The sequence below is a fragment of the Schistocerca americana genome, chromosome 8 (assembly GCF_021461395.2).
Source record: "Schistocerca americana isolate TAMUIC-IGC-003095 chromosome 8, iqSchAmer2.1, whole genome shotgun sequence".
Lineage (NCBI taxonomy): Eukaryota > Metazoa > Arthropoda > Insecta > Orthoptera > Acrididae > Schistocerca > Schistocerca americana.
In genome coordinates this window covers 510,256,984-510,279,928 of record NC_060126.1, presented here as the reverse complement: position 1 = coordinate 510,279,928, position 22,945 = coordinate 510,256,984, and the positions used below count along the sequence as shown (strand labels likewise).

At 41.3% G+C, this 22,945-nt stretch overlaps 1 protein-coding gene across 1 annotated transcript in view; it reads right to left on the bottom strand.

The window, feature by feature from the left end:
• LOC124544654 (UDP-glycosyltransferase UGT5-like) overlaps positions 1-22,945 on the bottom strand; it is a 100,225-nt gene that overhangs the window by 17,328 nt on the left and 59,952 nt on the right. Inside the window, exon 5 of the mRNA XM_047123268.1 lies at positions 8,695-8,914. Coding sequence (XP_046979224.1) covers positions 8,695-8,914 — 220 coding nt within the window. The remainder of the gene's footprint in view (positions 1-8,694; positions 8,915-22,945) is intronic.

Sequence of the window (22,945 nt, the reverse complement as noted above, 5' to 3'; positions counted from 1 at the left end):
GCAGTGAATATTGATGTTTTCTTACATACTGAATTACACATAAATGTTATTTTAGGTTCAATGTACTTAACGCTATTCCAAATAAAAGATAAGAAACAAATTTTATTCTTTGAATTATTACATTGTTGAAACAGCAAACCAGTAATATTTACGTTTCATGTTTTGATTATTTTAAAAAAATGTATTTTAAGAGTAAATTTTTTCTCCTAATGATTTAAGAACATAATATGAGATACTGCAGCTTAAAATACTTAATCCATTGTTGAATAATGTGGTTCAGTGTGTAGGCAAGCACTATATTATTATTCATCCATAGCTTTGTTTATGTAGCTTTAATAGCGGATGAGATACCGGTAACAGTATCTCGGTATGCAAACACGTTGATTACAGAAAACTGAAACTAAAGATTTGTATGTCATTCTCTTTTCAATGACGACATTGCAGACCATTCCTGCTCCACAATCTTGTTGATACCTTTCGTGTCCTTTTCATTATCTTTATTTTTACTTCTTTTCTTTGTTATTCTGGCCTCCTTTTCATGCTTTCAGCAACTTTTTCAGTTGATGTGACATGTTGCCTGTCCGCCCATACCAGCACAATGTTCATGTTGTTCCTAGTTTTGATGCCTGTTCTGCTCATTGTTTTTAATCTTTACTGCACCAAGCCGGCCAGAGTGGCCCAGCCGTTCTAGGCGCCACAGTCTGGAACCGCACGAGCGCTTCGGTCGCAGGTTCGAATCCTGCCTCTGGCATGGATGAGTGTGATGTCCTTAGGTTAGTTAGGTTTATGTAGTTCTAAGTTCTAGGGGACTGATTACCTCAGAAGGTAAGTCCCATAGCACTCAGAGCCATTTGAACCATTTTTACTCCACCATTAAAACAAATTGCTACTGCTGAAACGCATTCTGATTTTGTTTTATGCCATGTAAATATACATTTCTGAAAAAAAAGGGTGCCAACTTCACAGTAAGTGAAAAGATTTTCTCCTTAAATTGCAATTATCTCGGAAACTATTAGCTGCACAAAAAAATGTTACTGGGATTTTCGATAGAACTCTTGGAGCTCTATTCAGAACTGTGCTCAGAACTGTCGTATTTATTTACATTTTGCGGAAATTGACAAAGAATGTATTCGATACGAAAATTTTTTCGAGTTTTGTTGTTTTTTTCGCTAAATTCTGCAGAACTATTGAAATTTTGTACAAAGAACTCTAGAACTATGGCTTATCTATCAAGAACTCTGAAAAAAATAGATTTCTGTAAAAAAGGGTGCCAGCTTCACAGTGGGAGCTCTTATAGAGTTCTTAATTATGTTGCAATTTCCTCTTAAACTATTACCTGCACAAAAAAAGACTACCAGGATTTTCGATAGAACTCTTCACGTGGTGTCCAGAACTGTCATCAGAACTGCTGTACGAATATATTTATATTTTCTGTAGAGAAAGTGTGTCCCACATTTAATCAATTTATCTCATAAACTATTATAGCCATAGAAAAATGTTATTGGGATTTTCGATAGAGCTCTTGGGGTTCTGTTCAGAACTGTCCTCAGAACTGTTGTACGAGTTTAATTTTTGCGAAAATTGACAATGAATGTTTTCGATACGAAAATGTTTTCGAATATTGTCGTTTTCTTCGCTAAATTCTGCAGAACTATTGAAATTTTGTACAAAGAACTCTAGAACTATGGCATATCTGTCAAGAACTCTGAAAAAAATATACATTTCTGAAAAAAAGGGTGCCAACTTCACAGTAAGTGAAAAGATTTTCTCCTTAAATTGCAATTATGTCGGAAACTATTAGCTGCACAAAAAAATGTTACTGGGATTTTCGATGGAACTCTTGGAGCTCTATTCAGAACTGTGCTCAGAACTGTCGTACTTATTTACATTTTGCGGAAATTGACAAAGAATGTTTTCGATACGAAAATTTTTTCGAGTATTGTTGTTTTTTTCGCTAAATTCTGCAGAACTATTGAAATTCTGTACAAAGAACTCTAGAACTATGGCATATCTGTCAAGAACTCTGAAAAAAATATAGATCTCTGAAAAAAAGGGTGCTAACTTCGATACCTCATCCAGAAACGCACCCTCTCGAAACCCGGCGAGCAAGCTACACCGCGATGCAGAGCGCCTCTCTTGCAGAGTCTGCCACTTGAGTTTGCTGAACATCTCCGTAACGCTATCACACTTACCAAATAACCCTGTGAGGAAATGCGCCGCTCTTCTTTGGATCTTCTCTATCTCCTCTGTCAACCCGACCTGGTACGGATCCCACACTGATGAGCAATACTCAAGTATAGGTCGAACGAGTGTTTTCTAAGCCACCTCCTTTGTTGGTGGGCTACATTTTCTAAGGTCTCTCCCAATGAATCTCAACCTGGCACCCGCCTTACCAACAATTAATTTTATATGATCATTCCACTTCAAATCGTTCCGTACGCATACTCCCAGATATTTTACAGAAGTAACCGCTACCAGTGTTTGTTCCGCTATCGTATAATCATACAATAAAGGATCCTTCTTTCTATGTATTCGCAATACATTACATTTGTCTATGTTAAGGGTCCGTTGCCATTCACTGCACCAAGTGCCTATCCACTGCAGATCTTCCTGCATTTCGCTGCAATTTTCTAATGCTGCAACTTCTCTGTATACTACAGCATCATCCACGAAAAGCCGCATGGAACTTCCGACACTATCTACTAGGTCATTTATATATATTGTAAAAAGCAATGTTCCCATAACACTCCCCTGTGGCACGCCAGAGGTTACTTTAACGTCTGTAGACGTCTCTCCATTGAGAACAACATGCTGTGTTCTGTTTGCTAAAAACTCTTCAATCCAGCCACACAGCTGGTCTGATATTCCGTAGGCTCTTACTTTGTTTATAAGGCAACAGCGCGGAACTGTATCGAACGCCTTCCGGAAGTCGAGGAAAATGGCATCTACCTGGGATTCTGTATCTAATATTTTCTGGGTCTCATGAACAAATAAAGCGAGTTGGGTCGCACTCGATCGCTGTTTCCGGAATCCATGTTGATTCCTACAGAGTAGATTCTGGGTTACCAGAAATGACATGATACGCGAGCAAAAAACATGTTGTAATATTCTACAACAGATCGATGTCAGAGATATAAGGCTATAGTTTTGCGCATCTGCTCGACGACTCTTCTTGAAAACTGATGTATCAGGTTGGCCCAGGCGTGTATGACGACTGTGTTCAACACAACGCTCTTGCACGGTTCCGCATGTCTGCCCAATACAAGATTTTCCACATTAGCATGGTCTCTTGTAAACGCCACGTATCCTAAAGCCAGAATTTTCTTTGATTGAACGCAACAAATTCCTCAATTTTGCTGGTGGTCGACAAACACACTACGTGTCGTCTCTCTAGAGGATTTTTCTATTCTTAAAGATATATCGCCAAAATAGGGCAAAAACGCAGTTGCAGTGTGTGCCTCCGCACTTCATTAACATCCCTGCTTGGAACGGAATCCATGGCATATCTGTCTGTCAAAATAGCTGTCTTGTTGGAACACCGTTCTTAGCTGCTGTAGCTCACCAGGCAGACTGTCGGTATCTGAGACCACATGTGGTCTACATACCAAAGAGCATAAGACACTGCTGCGTTGGGCAGCTTGTGGCCTGCAGATATAACTGTGTGAGTTGCTTTGCGGTAGGCAGTATGTCCCAGAGTAACGTCTACTTTTCTTGTAACCGTGACATCTAGGAATGATATGATACCATCTTTTTCCACTTCCATGATGAACTGTATGTTCGGTTGGAGCGAGCTGAAATTCGGGGGAAACTTGACAAGAAAAGACATTATGATTATAGTTGCTTTGTTCAAATGTATGCATTAAAAGAAGTAGCATATTCGTGAAGTGTTCATGATAAAATGATATTGCTTGTGACAAAAAAGAGATCATGATGTGTTTACCATGAAGGTTGCTTTGTGCAAACAAGAATTAAAAGAAATAGAAACCATCATGTATTCCTTATAAAAGATTTGTTTTGTGCAAATATGTGTATTACAAATGGTGTATTCATAAAGTGTTTGTGAGAAAGTGGTGACGTATATGGTCCTCGATAAGTAGAAGATTATCATGTGTGTATAGTAAGCGAGATGCTTTGTTCAAAAGTATGCATAGTAAAGGAATTGCGTACGTGAATATAAAGAGTCATGTTGAATATGTGATTAATTGTGTCCATAGGATAAATGTTTTACAGGATTGATGGTGAACTGAAGAAGTGAATGTGTATGGTAAAATACATAAGTATAAATGAAGGAAGAGCACTGCTTGCAAAGGAAAAATGTAAATAAAGTAAAAGTTCATGAGGCACATACTAACACAGCTCACAGAAAATTTTGTTTCTTACACGCTCATTGAGTCTTAGTTATTTTCCCACCGTGTTTCCCCGTCTGAAAATATTTCCGCCTTGTATCCTCAGGCATCAGGGCTATGATTTGGACGAGCCACTCCACTACTATAGACAGTATGAGCTACCATCCGGATCCACTCACAGGACACTACAGAATGTTGCACATGTCCAAGAGGCCTGAAACACCAGAAAGTTTAATATTGACTAAATGATGGTAGGAGGGTGATTTCAGAACCAGGTGTTAAACTGTAAGGCATTTGCAGACACAGATGTGAACGCTAACCACGATTTATTCCTTATGAATTACTAATTAAAATTGAAGAGATTGCAAAACCATAGGAAATTAAGGGGATGTCACCAGAAATAATGAAAGAAGCAGAGATTGTTGAGAGTTTCGAAGGGAGCATTACACAAAGATGTACTGTAACTGGGGAAAAGAATACAGTAGAAGACGAATGGATAGGATTATAGAGAAACAGTAAGGCAGTAGAGCATCATTACATTACATTAATACTTCTTCCATAGATCAAGAATTATATATTCTGTAATGATGTGGAACATGTCAGTTTTTAATAAGTTTTTTACACAATATGATTTTTTTTTACAGTTACTACTTCATATTTATTGAGTAGAAGGAGTTTTATTCAAAAATTCTTTTAATTTGTTTTTGAATGTTGGTTGGCTGACTGTCATACTTTAAACGCTAGTAGTTAAATGACCAAAGACTTTTGTGGCAGCAAAATTCACCCCTTTCGATGCTAAAGTCAGATTTAACCCACAATAGTGAAGTTCAGCCTTTCTTCTAGTGTTGTAGCTATGTACTTTGCTATTACTTTAGAATTAGGATCGATTATTAATAACAAATTTCATAAGTGAATATATGTGTTCTGATGGTACTGTGAATATCCATAGTTTCTGAAATAAGTGTCTGCAAAGTGATCTTGGGTGGTTTTCTATTATTATTCAGATTACACACTTTTGTGCAATGAATAGTTTTTCTCTTAATGATGAATTACCCTTAAATATGATGCCATATGAAAGCAGTGAATGAAAATAGGCACAGTAGGCTAATTTACTGCAATTTTATCGCCAAAGTCGCAATAATCCTAATAGCATAAGTAGCTGTGAATTCAGCAGATCATCAATGTGTTTCTTCCAATTCAATTTATAATCAGTCCCCACACTCAAAAATTTTGAATATTGTTCCCTAGCAACATACTTGTTTCAAAAGTATAAATTTGTCAACTGTGTTATGTCATCTAAGGTAAGGAACTGTTTATACTGTGTTTTCTCAAAATGTAGTGAGTGTCGATTTGCAGAGAATCACTTAATAATTTTCTTAAAGACATTATCTTCAATATCCTCAGCTAATTCCTGTTTGTTGGGGGTGACTACTACACTTGTATCAACAGCAAAAAACAACTAGCTTTACATCTTCTTGAATATAGAGTGGAATGTCATCAATTGTATATTAAGAACAATAAGGGACCCAAGACTGACCTCAGTGGGGCACCATACCTCCTGAGTTAGAGGACTCTGCTAATTCTTGCAGACTATTTGTGCTGTTAATTTCAACCTTCTGCACTCTTCAGTGAAATATGAATTAAACCGTTTGTGCACTGTCCCACTCATACCACTACACTTAAGCTTATCTAGAAGAATTTCATGGTCATGATCAGTTATTCATACCATTTATATTTGATTAGTGAAAACATATATAGCATTTTCTGTTGTAAAGACTTTCTGGAAACCGAATTGACGACATGTTACTACTTCATTTTTACAAATACGTGAAGCTACTCTGGGATACATTACTTTTTCAAGAATTTTGGATAGAATTGTCAGATGCGAGATTGGGCGATAGTTGTACCATCTGATCTATCTCCCTTTTTGTGCAATGGTTTAACAATAGCAAATTTCACTCTATCCAGAAAAATGATCTGTTTCAGTGAGCTACTACATACGTGGCTCAGAATCCTACTTGTCTGTTGAGAACAAGCTTTTAGTGCTCTGTTGGAAAGCTTTTACTTTTGAGTGAATTTATTATTTTCCTAATTTCAGTAGGAGAGGTATGTTGAATTTCAGTTTTATCAGATTGCATATACAGCAGTTTTATCAGGTTGCATAGACAGCCTTGCATACTAATGCACAGCTGGATCCCATTTTCTCCTCAACAATTAAAAATTATTATGAAAAATATTTCCTACTTCTGACAAACTTTTCATTGAGTCTGATAGAAATACAGTCTTCCTGTGCTCTCGGATGCCCTGTTTCCTTTTTAACAATATTCCAAATAGTTTTCATTTTATTATCGGAGGTGCTAATCCCAGACATAATGCACATATTTCTGAACTTTTTAATAACTTTTTTCAATACAGTGCAGTAATTTTTATAATGTATGACTGTTTCGGGATCATTACTCCTTCTAGCTACAAGATATATTTCCCTTTTCTGTTTACAAGATAGTTTTATCCTTTTAGTAAGACAAACGTCTTTGTCATTTGTGGCCTATAGTGGTTAAGAACCTGTAAATCTATGAGATGGTGTGGAAGAGGTAATAAGTTCCGACGACGCAGTCTCCGCCGCAATGTGTCTCGAAGTATCACATAATGTATTCTTACCAGTGGTGCTGTAAAATACTTACCGTAAATAATTGCATCTGCTGTGTGTCTATGTCTCGTTATCCCTCAATTAATTGCAAAGAAAGTGAATTGGGGAACTTTTTATGAGGCAAATCTTTGGCATCCTGAAGTAGGGTGGAACTCATGACAAAGATAGGTGTGCAAGTTAACAAATTTGCGATGTCCAAAGGTATGAAAAATATAATACGATGTTTCAAATAGACGACATAGATATGATTTTCAGTTATGGATAAATACAAAGCGTGAGATCAAACCTTTTAACATCTCCACCAGACATTGTATTTCAAAGACATTTCAAAATATTACAAGGCCCGGAAACATGGTCTCGTGTGTGAGTCTCTTGGTAAGTCACTTGTATTTACCAATGGTTAAATGAGAAGCGTGTAGCGATTATGACGTGTTTCAGCTAGGTCAAAAAAGGGAAAAAAGGCATAACAATCACAATGGTAACTGCAAATGCAAAATGCAACGCGAAAAGGAACACAGTTCTGCATAAACTTAAAGCACGTGTGAATTACAATCATACTAATATTAACAGAATACTCGTCACTTGCTGAGATCTCATCGTATTGATGAAAAAGACCAAGGTCGGCAAGCAAAAAAGTGCTCTTTCGCTAGAAAAACACACCCTCCTGCAAATCAACGATAACAATGGTGAAAGTCCAAGAACTGGGCTTGGAATTGGTTCTCCACCCAACCTACTCAACAGACGTAGCCCCTAATAGCTTCTTTCTGTTCCCTGACTTGAAACTTTGGCTTTCTGGGAGGATATTGTCATCCAGTGAGAAAAGTGTTAGTTGCAATCGGCGAATATTCTGCAAAGTTTGACAGAACCCAGTTTTCAAATGGGACGAAAACGCTGGAGGATCGCTCGACCAAGTGTACATCCCTCAGTGCAGACAATGTCGAGAAGTGAAGTCAGTTGTTTGCGAAACATACATTTTTTCTGTCTTTTTTGCTAACTGTGCGGGGAAATAACTCAAGGTAGTCGAAGCAGAGAAGCAATAGAATACAGACTGGCAACAGTAAGCAATGCATATCAGGAAAAGAGAAATTTGTAGCAGCGAACAATATACAAAGATTGCTTCCCTGAAAAAGTATTTGTCTCGAGTTTAGCCTCTTATAGAAATGAAATGAGGACGGTAAGCGCTTAACACAAGTTGGGAACAGAAGCTTTTTGTACAATTTAGTAATGGTGGAAAGTATGTGCATGTGGAGGAGTGGAGGGACAGTGTGATCATAGCTTGCCTAAAGCAACCAGACGGAAACTGATGTGGACTCCAGTAGTTATGCAGCTATGAAGGGTGTTACACAGGATAGATCTGGCTGGAGATCTGCTTCAAAGACCGCAACAACAACACTGACAGTAAGTCAGATGAGTTCATCGCCAATAGTTTTCTGTTGGCGAAAAAGCCTAATCTCTGCGCATTTTTGAGTGGCCACTGCCCCAAAAATCACGATACTGCAGGCACGAGCGCAATAGTATATTTTTGGTGTATTTTCACAGAACCTCCGGATCTCCAAGGGGTACCTTCAGGAAGGCAAATGTCTCCTGCATTGTGCAAACATGATTGGCTGCAAAATGTGCTTATGCTTGACCAAGAAAGACTAGTCTTCCTCCTATCCTAACCAGAGTGGGGATCGCTTTGCTTGGAGACTACCTGTTTACCTGGGGACGGTGAGCACCTCGGCGAGCGCCCAACGCAGAGAGTCCTCGGTGATGTTGCTCGTGGCCAGCGTGACAGCGTAGCCCTGCCTCTGCGCCTGCGCCATGTTGAGGAGCTGGTCGCCGAACACTGGGATCCCCACCAGCGGCACTCCATGGCTGAGGGCCTCCTGGTTGCTCAGGAGACCACCGTGTGTTATGAACGCCCGCACATTCTTGTGGGCTGCAACATAAGGAGAGCAAGGCGTGGCCACAGCTACAGTACACAACTGAAACACTGCACTCGTATGTCCTAGTAAAGAACTAGTATCTCAGCATGACTCCAAACCCACTGAGCCAACATACGTCTGAGGACACCCATCACTGTTCGATCCAAAACTATCAGTCAGGTAAGTAATAGCGTCCATTGGCGAAGCCTTCCACTAAGTTCTGAAGGGAGGTGTTTGTTTCCATTCTTGGTGAACTACTGTGAGCAATGGTTTCCTGTACATTGAATGAATAGCATAACCACCCGTAGCTCAACTATCTAGATTATATCAATTGCGTCAAAGTACATAGACTACAATCCATTCACTACATTACTTTCTTCTCTGACCTATGGAAGACATCAGAATCCCTCCTGTTCCTAAATCACAACAAACATACTCATTAAATCGCTTAGATCCATGAGCATTACGGCAGTCTTCAGTGAAGTCTTTGAATCCATCCTCCAAACACATTGGACAATACTTCCCCCAATCACCTGCTATGACATACGTCTCAAGTTTTCTTCTTTGGACCAACTTGTAAATATCGTTTGCCTCGCATACCAATAACTTGAGACACGTGAGCCCTTCATATCTCTGGACATCAAAAAAGCCTATGACCGTGCACGTCTATTCAGTGTGCACACTTCTGAGAGTGTCTAAGAACCAGAAAGGTTTTCAGTTATGGTGGTGTTGCGAGATGCTGTTTAGGATGTGAAAGTTGGTTTTGGCGTTGTGAAGATAACACTACGGAAAAAATAAAGTTTCTTTTCTTTCTCCCGTATTTTTTACTTCTTTTGCGTTATTTTCATCATACGAGCACTTTGCAAATGTTATTTCAGAATAAGTTTTGTAAACTTAATTCTTGGTACAATTATGTGTTGTTTACATAATGTAGTTACTACGAATAATATTGCCATTTCCATTTATCATGATGTCATATGTTTTCTTATCTGTTAACATTTTGTTTGAATTCATTTTCTGTTAACAGAATAATGTGAAGTTGTAGTCCCGTATAACACTATAAGTCAATGTAATCAGAATCTTTGAAAGTGTAATGCGAAGCGAGTTGTATTTGCGGTATCACGCCATATCGATAGGTCTACAGAGGAAGGCGCCAAGACAAAGTCTGGAGCGAGAAGAACACATGAGAGTGGGGGTTACTATCGCGCCGTGCGTTTGCTTCTACATATTGTGTTTCTGGCTGGTGGGAAAATACCAGTCTTTGGACAGTGCTACATTTATGATCTCGATGTGTCCCATGATTAAAGTACTGGTGAGTTTACGTGTCATGTTGCTCATTAGTCGGAACTGTGTTTTGACTCATCAAACATGAAACTTTGATATAATGGAAATGAGCATTTGGCATCGTTGGCCGGGAGGCTCCTTGTGGGGCAGGTCCTGCCGCCTTGGTGCAGGTCTTAGTACATTCGACGCCACATTGGGCGACCTGCGCGCCGGATGGGGATGAAGTGATGATGAAAACAACACAACACCCAGTCCCAGAGCGGAGAAAATCCCGAACCCAGCCGGGAACCGAACCCGCGCCCGTAGGATAGCAATCCGTCACGCTGACCACTCAGCTATCAGGGCAGACAAACTTTGATGTGAAGACCGGTAAGCAATGTGCACTCCATAAAAATGCCATCTTACACTGTAGACAACACAGACTGGTTCAAATGGCTCTGAGCACTATGGGACTTAACATCTATGGTCATCAGTCCCCTAGAACTTAGAACTACTTAAACCTAACTAACCTAAGGACATCACACAACACCCAGCCATCACGAGGCAGAGAAAATCCCTGACCCCGCCGGGAATCGAACCCGGGAACCCGGGCGTGGGAAGCGAGAACGCTACCGCACGACCACGAGATGCAGGCCAACATAGACTGGTTAATGCGTACCACGGACTGTTAAACCAAGCAGAAAATATGGAAACACACTTTCTTGTCGTTTATTGATACGAAGAATTCTGTCTGTGAATGTACGGTGCACTGATCGCCGTGAGATTGAAGTGATAATATTGTGTGCGAGATGGATTGTTCGGTTCATACCTGTAGAATTAACTTGATTGCTTTCGAACTCCAGATGGGTATACTGTGAAAAGTGCACAGTAAGGCACAGATCTGAATACTGTGGCTAAGCTCTGTAACAAATATCATGACGTCAGGTTACGTCACGTGTCAATAAAAAAACTCGTTGTATAGAAACAAAGGTAACTTTCCTGGGTCATTCATTTTATGTAATTGTAAAATGTTATATTGTAATGCTTTTCTGATCTCTTTCCAGTAACATTCAGAGCTTTAGTTAAAACTTGGTTTCGTTCACTGAATTATTTTTTTTCCATAATCATAATAATTTTTCAAACTCATTAACTTACGATGCAGTCCTTATTATTGCAAACAATAGCTCGCAATATGAATGAGATAAAAGTTAAACAGTTTTATCCTTTTTCATTCGCTGTTAACTGCCAATGTATCTTGACTTATGTAGTTGGAAATGCCATTTGGCTAGGGTGTCCCATCGGGTAGACCGTTTGCCTGTTGCAAGTCTTTCGAGTTGACGCCACTTCGGCGATTTGAGTGTCGATGGGGATGAAATGATGATGATAAGGACAACACAATGCCCAGTCCCTGAGCGGAGGAAATCCCCGATCCAGCCGGGAATCGAACCCGGGCCATTCCACTGACCACTCAGCTGCCAGGGGCGGACGCTTATGTAGTTTGTAAGTGTTGATCTGTATTTGCTTGTATTATTGTTTTGCATTTGATCACGTAGGAACTATTGTGCTGTGCTGATGAAGTTTGTGCGCTGTGCATTATCTCCCATTACATCAGCAGGCCGCAGTACGACTGACATGTTCAGTATTCTTAGGCGAATATGTTATCAATGGTAATCTATTCAACTGGGACTAATGGGTGATCAGTCGTAAGTAGCAGTTATTGGGCAATTACTCGTATGCGAGAGTGAGATCTTCAGTTAAATTGAGGAAAAAGTAGGTTACTCTTGGTTTCAGTTACCATAAAACTTCCGGACGCTAAAAATTAGGCTAGACGGATTGAGGTGTTGTCAGTCTGAGTAGCTGAACATGGTCGGTTCTAGCTCAGTCAATATTCGTGAAGGTACTGTTTCGAATAATACAGATACTTTTTGTGATACGCTCTGATCCTTTATCTTCACAGGCTGTGTAGAAGGAGTGAATTTTTCAGAGAGCAAGTGAAGGTAATAAATCTAAGAAAATGTTGTACTTAATGCAGTCTAGGATCTACATTGGGACCTTCCAGGAAGGATGTAATTATATAGTAAATGAGTCAGATGCTAATTGTACGCCACCATCCATATCACACTATTTGGGTTCAGGCATTCGAGTGGATGAGGTATTCCTTGAAAACACCCAAGTATGAGGCACATAAGGGCACACCTATGAGGAGTTCATCACCGACTATGTATGGTCTATTGATGTTCAAACGTGAGGCACATAAGGACACTCCGGCAGGTATGACGTTTGCTTTATAGTCGAATTCATAACGAACTAATTTATTGTCTATTGATGATTTACCACCCAAGAAGGTACTTCATGAAAAGATTCATGAAAAGTAGCATTGGGAAAAACATGGAAGCATCCAATAGGAAGGAAGCTAAGCATTATAATAATGGGATCAAGTTCATGCGAGACATTTTGTTGTGGACTGACAAGACAACCAGTCCACAGTGACGGGTAATCGAAAGGCACGCGCTTAAACTCACGCAGGCTGGTGTGAGGTCTGAAACAGGATACGTAATGAATGCTATAAAGATAAGTACGTAGTTGCTGGAATACTTAACTTTAATCCACAACTGGTGAACATTGGTCTTGTTACTGTACATGCTTCATTAGATACATAGCAAAGGATAAATGGCGCCTTGCTAGGTCGTAGCAATTGACTTAGCTGAAGGCTATGCTAACTATCGTCTCAGCAATTGAGAGCGTAATTCTCAGTGAACCTTTTCTAGCAAAGTCGGCTGTACAACTGGGGCGAGTGCTAGTAAGTCTCTCTAGACCTGCCGTGTGGCGGCGCTCGGTCTGCAATTACTGACAGTGGCGACACGCGGGTCCGTTGTATACTAATGGACCGCGGCCAATTTAAAAGGCTACCACCTAGCAAGTGTGGTGTCTGGCGGTGACACCACACATTTTGCCAAATGTAGTGAAGTTGGGGAGAAGCTGATGAGGGAAGCTATTGCAACAATTTTGGCACCCTTACCAGATCCCTAAATGTGTAACTCTGGTGATCATTGTTTTAAAGAATATTGCAACAGGAAGGGAGTGTTGAGCTCATATTTCTCAGTTAGATAATGAATACCATGTTGTAAAATAACTTTTTTAAAGTGGAGCCCCTCCATCCCCGCACTAACATGGTGACCATCACAAAAGATGTACTGTCACATCTGCTTTTTTTAATTGTATGAATCTAGGTCTCACAAGATCTGGGGAATAGCATGTTGTCAATACAGCTGGGCATGATTACTCATTAATAAAGGCCCATGTGGAAAACTAGATGGGGTAGACGAAAATGGTTGGAGAATAGCAAGTTTAAGAGTGCAGGGAAAAAAAGTGCCAGGCAAGTGCCTTGGGTAAAAAGAACCTCCATGACAGTTAGGACAGATCAAGCAAGGGTAGGTTATGTTAGAAATGGATATTATGCAGCTTGATACCATTATAAAGTGTTCTGTCAGTCCGAATCTGTGCGGCAGCACAATATGCTGCTCGACGCCGTCTCTGCTGCAGTTTGTCAGCGACTTGGTTTGAGAGCAGACCAGGATGACCACAGCTTCTGCAATGTCTTAATGCAGCTGGGGGCTGTGGTAGGTCCCCACTCATCACCAGGCCAGGCACTGGGGCTTTGCTGGCGCAGCTTGCTGATAGGGCTAACTGCTTGGAGCAACATCTACTGCACGGTTCAGCCATTGGCACTAAGCTCCTCGATGTTCAGTTCACCCTGCAGCAGCGTGTTGCAGAAGGCAACAGCAGCTGCTGCTACGTTCATGGCCTATTCGTCTCCTTCTGTCTTCTTGTCAGTGGCAACCCCAGTGGCTCCTTGCATATCTGCAATTGCGAATGGGGTTGTTGTGTGCTGTGCAGAGCCTTTTTTCTCCATCCATGGGAATGGTGACTCTCTACAAGGAGCACTGACCTGTTCATCTTATCGGAAATGGTACGGAAGTTCTGCACACGGCTGTAGCAGTTGGCGGTAAACCTCCTCTTTTTCCAGAGCAAGGACACCTGCAAAAGAAGTCCTCTCTACTGCCATGACGGCTTTGACGGCTGCAGTTGCTTCACTGACTACTTTGCTATCTCATGCATTGTGGCATAATTGTCATTCATCGCCTGCTGCTGCATCTTGTTTGGAACAGGCAGTTTCTCCAATCCTCCCACCTGTGGCCGTCTCCCCCAACATTGACAAAAAATTCTGGCTGCCCACAAGAGGAGGAACTGGCCAACAGTTCCCCTGTCTGCTGCCCTAGTCAGGGCTGCGACCCCTCCATCAGCCTGCTTGGGGCTTGACACAGTCAGGCAGCCCCACCAGTTGGCGACATGGGACCCACCACTTCTGGAACACTTTGGCGACTCTTCTGTGCCATGTCCGCAGGTGCTGCTGTCATGCTCGCCTGAGCACTTAAGGCACCCTGTGGCATTGCAACAGTGTTTGTTGATGTGACCTATCTGCTGTCACCTGTAGCACTGAGACTTACAGTCCATTCCTGGTGGAAGAGCTTCCATCTGTACATGTAAAGCAAAAGTTTTGGCGATTCGACGGTGTCGCTGCTGTTGGTGACGACTGGTATTGTAATGATGAAAACTGTTGGCCTCTTCCTGTTCGTCTGGTTGTATAGCTTGATTGCTATATCCCAGAAGCCGGCATGTGGCAGCCCTTCTGAGACTGTGTTCTCATTGCAGATCCAATACAGTATCCTGAGCAGTGCCTTGGTAGCCTTCTCTCGCTGCTTTGGAGTCGTCGTAGTCTATGCAGGCGTCTCTATGATGTGGGCGACTACAGCGTTCTCAAGTGGCCTGCAGTCGGCCATGCTCGCTGCTTACAGCTCGATTGCGGCGTCAGATTCAACAAACTCGATGCCGATATTGTGCTTGCTGTAGTAGGCTATCTCGTCATACAGTTCTGTCTGTTCAGTATCTCTGCATTGGATGTACAGAGGAGGGACAGGTGTATAGTAGTCTTCTGTCTTCTGCTGATGAGCAAACTCGCTGAGTAGAATGACCGAGGGCATCTCAATTGTTTCAGCTTCTTTCTATCTGCTCTGTTTGCCCGTGATGTGTAAAAGATACACGACTCATTATATTGTTGTAAGAATGGTCAAGTGAGCATTCAAGAAGAGTTGAAATGCCCTATCCCGACAATGTTAAATTTAATGACTTGGCTTCCCTGTATTTCAGGAACCACTGTAGCCATTGACAAGAAGCTTTTTCAGGATATTAAACTGTGTGTTCTGAGTGTACCGAACTACAATAATTGCATTTCTGTCACTGCTTTCGGAAATACAATGTTTTATTTACACAGCTAAAATTTCGTGTACTCTTTTGTACGTTATCGTAAATAATTTTCATTATACGTGGCATTATGTTCTTCTTTTAGTTTAGTTTTAGTTTAGTAGACTCAGGAGACGTATGTTATTACTACCTGAAAATTTGAATATTCTACTCGAAGTGGTTTCTGAGATGTATGGGAAAATGCAACAGAAAACGTAAATTTTCAGGAACGGCTTCTAAAGTTTCAAAAGACTGTAACTCAATATATGATAATTTTTTATTTTTAGTCCCTCAGAAGCACTCTGCGCCATACTGTATATCATCTTCTTGATCTTCTCTCAAGTTTTTTCTTCTTTTCTTCTTTCTCGATTCCTTTGTGGCCAACTGTGCTTCATACTCTGCTTTATCAGTGCAAAACTTGTCCATGCATTCAGAGTCTCTTATGCAGTTTGCTGCACGATTAATTTCCCTATGCTGTAGCACTTTCACCCTACCAATGTTCTCATCATTAAAAGCAGTAACAGCATCAGTGACCCGCCCCCCCCCCCCCCCCACTTTAGTGTCTTCATTCCAACAAAAATACTTTTTGGTAAGCGGTTACTTATAAGATTATTGAACGACTCATTGGGATTTTGAGTCTGACCATGCAGACACTTCTTCAGTAATTCAGGATTTACCAGGAATCTGTAAATAGGTTTTTATGATACCCATGACTGCTGCTGGACTGGAATCTTTATGGCTGTATGAACTGTTTGAGTACTGGCTATTGCCGTAATTGCACAATAAATCCGGTCCAGGAGGGCAAAGGTGGTGTTCTGGTTTTTCATCAGTTGACAGTCTGTGGAAGAAGGTAGCCCATACTGCCTGCTTCATTTTCAACAAATCTTCGGTATTATTTGTAATGACCATCCCATAATACTGTTGTAGTTCATTAGTTATTCTGTCTGTCAGCCTGCCTCTTATGATTTTACCATCAGAAAGTTTCTTGTCTCTCAAACTTTCCTTCAACTTCCTCAACCTGGTGCCCATCCTCTTCTGGACATTATCAATACAAACACGTAATTTAACCTTTATAACAAAGCAATCCACAGCCTTCTACACTCCTGGAAATGGAAAAAAGAACACATTGACACCGGTGTGTCAGACCCACCATACTTGCTCCGGACACTGCGAGAGGGCTGTACAAGCAATGATCACACGCACGGCACAGCGGACACACCAGGAACCGCGGTGTTGGCCGTCGAATGGCGCTAGCTGCGCAGCATTTGTGCACCGCCGCCGTCAGTGTCAGCCAGTTTGCCGTGGCATACGGAGCTCCATCGCAGTCTTTAACACTGGTAGCATGCCGCGACAGCGTGGACGTGAACCATATGTGCAGTTGACGGACTTTGAGCGAGGGCGTATAGTGGGCATGCGGGAGGCCGGGTGGACGTACCGCCGAATTGCTCAACACGTGGGGCGTGAGGTCTCCACAGTACATCGATGTTGTCGCCAGTGGTCGGCGGAAGGTGCACGTGCCCGTCGACCTGGGACCGGACCGCAGCGACGCACAGATGCACGCCAAGACCGTAGGATCCTACGCAGTGCCGTAGGGGACCGCACCGCCACTTCCCAGCAAATTAGGGACACTGTTGCTCCTGGGGTATCGGCGAGGACCATTCGCAAACGTCTCCATGAAGCTGGGCTACGGTCCCGCACACCGTTAGGCCGTCTTCCGCTCACGCCCCAACATCGTGCGGCCCGCCTCCAGTGGTGTCGCGACAGGCGTGCATGGAGGGACGAATGGAGACGTGTCGTCTTCAGCGATGAGAGTCGCTTCTGCCTTGGTGCCAATGATGGTCGTATGCGTGTTTGGCGCCGTGCAGGTGAGCGCCACAATCAGGACTGCATACGACCGAGGCACACAGGGCCAACATCCGGCATCATGGTGTGGGTAGCGATCTCCTACACTGGCCGTACACCACTGGTGATCGTCGAGGGGACACTGAATAGTGCACGGTACATCCAAACCGTCATCGAACCCATCGTTCTACCATTCCTAGACCGGCAAGGGAACTTGCTGTTCCAACAGGACAATGCACGTCCGCATGTATCCCGTGCCACCCAACGTGCTCTAGAAGGTGTAAGTCAACTACCCTGGCCAGCAAGATCTCCGGATCTGTCCCCCATTGAGCATGTTTGGGACTGGATGAAGCGTCGTCTCACGCGGTCTGCACGTCCAGCACGAACGCTGGTCCAACTGAGGCGCCAGGTGGAAATGGCATGGCAAGCCGTTCCACAGGACTACATCCAGCATCTCTACGATCGTCTCCATGGGAGAATAGCAGCCTGCATTGCTGCGAAGGTGGATATACACTGTACTAGTGCCGACATTGTGCATGCTCTGTTGCCTGTGTCTATGTGCCTGTGGTTCTGTCAGTGTGATCATGCGATGTATCTGACCCCAGGAATGTGTCAATAAAGTTTCCCCTTCCTGGGACAATGAATTCACGGTGTTCTTATTTCAATTTCCAGGAGTGTATATAAAAAATTACCGATTTTATTAGATCTTGAAGTAATACATGTAAAAATTTTAACATTTTCAACCGGTGTACATTATATTTAAAAAAATAAAGTAAAATACTTCCCATGTGAGTTTTTAAGTGATATATATATATATATATATATATATATCACTTAAAAACTCACATGTACATACACATACATATACACATACATATACACATATATATATATATATATATATATATATATATATATATATATATATATCATTTTATTCGGAAAATTGCAAATTTTATAATGAGATAAAAGTCGGAAAATGTGAAAAAAAGTTTCCGCTTCCAACTCTCCTCAATGGATGCATTTTTAGAAACCTTCTTTGTGTTTTTATATTGGACATACAGAATATTTTCCTGCACGAGAAATCTGACATGTGTTAGCGTTACAGCAAGATGACCCTCTCTTTTTTTAAAAAAATGGGGGAGGGCATCTAGTTTGAATGGGGTAGATTATTCCACCACAATAACAACAACAACAGCCTGTGGTAGGCCCTCGGAGACCAGTGGCCATTGGATCAGTGGCAGAACAGCACAAGAGGGGCAGCAGCACAGGCTGCAGACTGCTCGGTACCATGGTGCTGCTGTTGCTGCAGCTGGTGCCTGCGGAATTCCTGTGGATTGCGTGCATGGGCGGTGCCTGTGCTTTGTACTCTGTGTTGTGTTTATATTGATCAGCTGAAACACTGTTATTTAATTGACTGTTCTCTTTATTGACAAAGCTCACATCAAGTCGGATCACAGTGTGCAGTGCTACTGTTTAACGTGAAATGTTTAAGCTTGTTCACTTGATACACTTGCAGTGCCTCTAAGACAGATTTTCTGTTGGTCACTGGACATATTGCTTCTATTTGTTTGACATTACATTGCTGCCAGAAGTTTAGCCTTTGTGCATAATTTACTCTTACATTATTTTTGGTGTTTGTTAATGCAAGGCACAGTTCTTTGTTTACAAAGGAATCCTGAACAGAGCTCAGTTTTGTTATGCAATAAAGCAGTGTTAACTACAGGAATATATTTGCTCCCACACCACAGTCCTCATTCACTTCCACTACACAGCCTAATGCTGCTGCAAAATCTTAAGTTATCAAAGTGGACAGTTCTGGTGCAGCACTGTATCGGAATTATTCCAGTACATACTCAAAATGCCAAAAAAATTACTGGAATAGTTCTCTTTGATCTAGTGCTAAATCAGACGTTAATAATTGTCATCTGTGGAAACTGACTCAGATATCTTGTAGATGAACAAGTTTAAAATTCATGATCCTACAGAAAACACAGCTGAAAATAGGTTTCCTAAATAATGAATATTTTCGAATTTCACAAGTGTCGTGTGTTTTTTCACTCGTAATCTACACTGAGGTGACATAACTCATAGACTACCTCCCAACATCATTAGGCCTCCCGTTGCCCGCCATAATGCAGCAACTCTATGCAATGTATCGTCAACAAATCATTGTAAGTCTCCTGCAGAAACATTGACCCATACTCCGTCTACAGCCGTCCACAATTGCGAAAGTGCTGCTGGCGCAGTGTTTTGTGAACGAGCTGACCTCTCGATTACGCCCACAGACGTTTAATGGGATTTATGTTGGGTGATCTGGATAGCCAAATCATTGGTTGGAATTGTCTACAATCTTCTTCAAACCAACTACAAACAACTGTGGCCGGGTTATATGACGTCGTTCTTTGGGAACATGAAGCCCAACAGTGGCTACAAATGGTCTCCAGCTAACCAAATATAACCTTTTCCAGTCTATGATCGGTACAGTTGGACCAGAGCACTCAGTCCATTCCATGTAAACACAGCCCATACCATTACCGAGTCACCACCAGCTAGCACAGTGCCTTGTTGACAACTTGGCTCCATGGCTTCGTGGGGTCTGCACCACACTCGAACCCAACCGTCAGCTCTTGCCAACTGAAATCGAGACTTATCTGACCACGCCACGGTTTTCTAGTCGTCTAGGGTCCAACCAATATGGTCACGAGCCCAGGAGAGGTTATGCTGTTAGCAAAGGCACCCGCGTTGGTCGTCTGCTTCCACAGCCCATTAACGCCGTATTTCGCCACACTCTCCTCTCGGATTCATTCGAAGTATGTCCCACATTGACTTCTGTGGTTATTTCATGCAGTGACGCTTGTCTCCTAGCACTGACAACTCTACTCAAATGGCTCTACTCTCAGTCGTTAAGGGAAGGCCGTCAGCCCCTGCGTTGTCAGTGGTTTGATTAGATTAGATTAGATTTGCTTTCATTCCAACTGATCCGTAGTGAGGAGGTCCTCCAGGATGTAGAACATGTCACAAAAACAATACATGACGAATATTTACAACTAAAACAAATAAACTAATGTACCATTCCACAAGTCCCAAGTGTAATGGTCGTCTTTTTTAATGAACACTATATTAGAGTCATTTTACAAATACTAATGCACTGAATTTAAAATAAAAAAGTTTATTTGCTTATTTATAAGGTAATAAATGTGTAATACAACTACTGTAATACTTATTTACAATGAACACATTACTGAACTGAAGTTACATTGTGTATATATATATATATATATATATATATATATATATATATATATATATATATATATACACAAATCAGTTGGTTTTACTGAGAAATTCATCATTGGAGTAGAAGGAGTTGGCCACCAATAAATCCTTTAGGCTTCTCTTAAACTGAATTTCATTGGTTGTCAAGTTTTTTTTGGCTGCTGGCAAGTTATTGAAAATGTGTGTTCCTGAATAATGCACACCTTTTTGTACAAGATTAAGTGACTTTAAATCCCTGTGAAGATGATTGTTATTTCTAGTACCGATTCCATGAAATGAGCTGTTGGTTTGAAAAAGTGATATATTTTTAATGACAAATTTCATTAAGGAATAAATATATTGGGAAGCAGTAGTTAGTAACCCTAGTTCCCTAAACAGGCTTCTGCAGGTTGTTCTTGTGTTCACACCACATATATCTCTTACGTTTTTGTGCCCAGAAAACTTAAGCTTGGCTTGATGAATTACCCCAAAAAATAATCCTGTATGACATTATGGAATGTATGCCAGCTTTTCATTTTCATATCCCCTATGCCTGACACAATTCGCATTGCAAATAGAGATTTGTTAAGACGCTTCAGCAGTTCTGTGGTGTGCTCCTCCCAGTTGAATTTATTATCAAGCTGTAATCCCAAGAATTTAACACTGTCCATTTCTTCTATCTGCTTGTGATCGTATGTTAGGCATATACTCGTGGGACACCCCTTACAAGTTCTGAACTGCATGTAGTGTGGGTTTTCAAGGTTTAGCGACAAAGAATTAGATAGGAACCAAATATTTTATTAGCTGATCTTTCTAAGACTACACTTGATTTGCTATTTATTGCAATTTTTGTATTATCAGCAAACAAAACGAACTTGGCATCTGGTAATGTTACTGATGAAAGGTCATTGATATACACAAGAATAAGTAAGGGCCCCAAAATGGAACCTTGTGGGACCCCACATGTAATTAGTTCCCAGTTGGGTGATGCCTGATAGCTCGATACATGTCTCTTTCCTAATAAGACCCTTTGTTTCCTGCCAGAGATGTAAGATTTGAACATTTTGTAGCGTTTCCTGTTACAATATAATATTTTAATTTACTTCAAAGGATATTGTGATTTACACAGTCAAATGCCTTTGACAGACAGGTAACGGCTGAAATTTGCTATTCTCGGCACACTCTTGACACTGTGGATCTCAGAATACTGCCCTTTTATACCTTGTATACGTGATAGCGCCACCATCTGTATTTGGGCATATCTCTATCCAATGACTCTTTTCACCTCGGTCTATAAAACATTCTGCCAAGAACCAATGGAAAAGTCAATTAATACAGTTTGTGTGGACAGCAAAAGTTGCTGTCTTGTCAAGCCCACAGCCGCTCGGCATGTTATCTCTTCGACGCAACAAGGTAGCGCTGATTTTTAGACTTTCCCACGAAATTTAAAGATTGTAGGGTAGAGTCCCCGTTTTGGCAAGAAGTTTTAATCTGCCAGGAAGTTTCAGATCAACGCACACTCCACACCGCAGATCGAAGACTCATTCTGGAAACAGTACCATGCTCCGATGGTCGTCCTACGAGTCACAGAGAACTGTAGCTCTCGTCTTCCACATACTGGTACTCTCCTACGGTAGTACATCCGTGTAGTGACAACGACATCCCACCTTGCCTTCTGACTTCTTCGCCTCTTTTAAGCAAAAGAGTCTATTATAATAGCTTTGTTGCCACAATAGTGGGCTGCCGGACCGGTTTGTGAGTGCATGGCTGTGGGGATTGCGAAGAGAAACGTCGTCCTCAAAAGGAAAGGTTCTTATGAAAAATCTCCTGAAGATCCTCTGCTCGTGTTTCGTTTGGATGTAACAATTAACAGCATGCTGTTAATTGATGGTTAGCAGAAAGTAGGCATGGTGGTTATGGCTTTTCGGTTACAGCTGTTTCTTTTGCCTTCTTCATTGTAACCTGACTGTTAAAACCACTCAAGGTAACCAATATCTGAAATGATTGATTTTCACTTTTTATTGCTGTTATTTCCAATTAAAACAGATGTAAAAAAACTGAAAAATTCTAAGACTGCGACAACTTTTGCCTTATAAATTTCAGTGTAATTCAGAATCAAAATGTCAGCTAAAATTGACAAATAAAAGTAAACTTACTACAGCCACAGTTCGCTGCTCTTCTCGAAAAATAATGAGATGAATACTAAAAATGATCCCCAGTATTCTCTTATCAATTGTAATTTTTTGAAACTTTGCTAAAAAATCGTGTTGTATTCAAGGATGGCACGACTATTTGTATTTGTATTTCTTTATTCATTCTGTAAATGGTGATTTAGTACACAGTTTGTGCAAAAGATGTAGGGCAAGTCAGGTTTTATATAG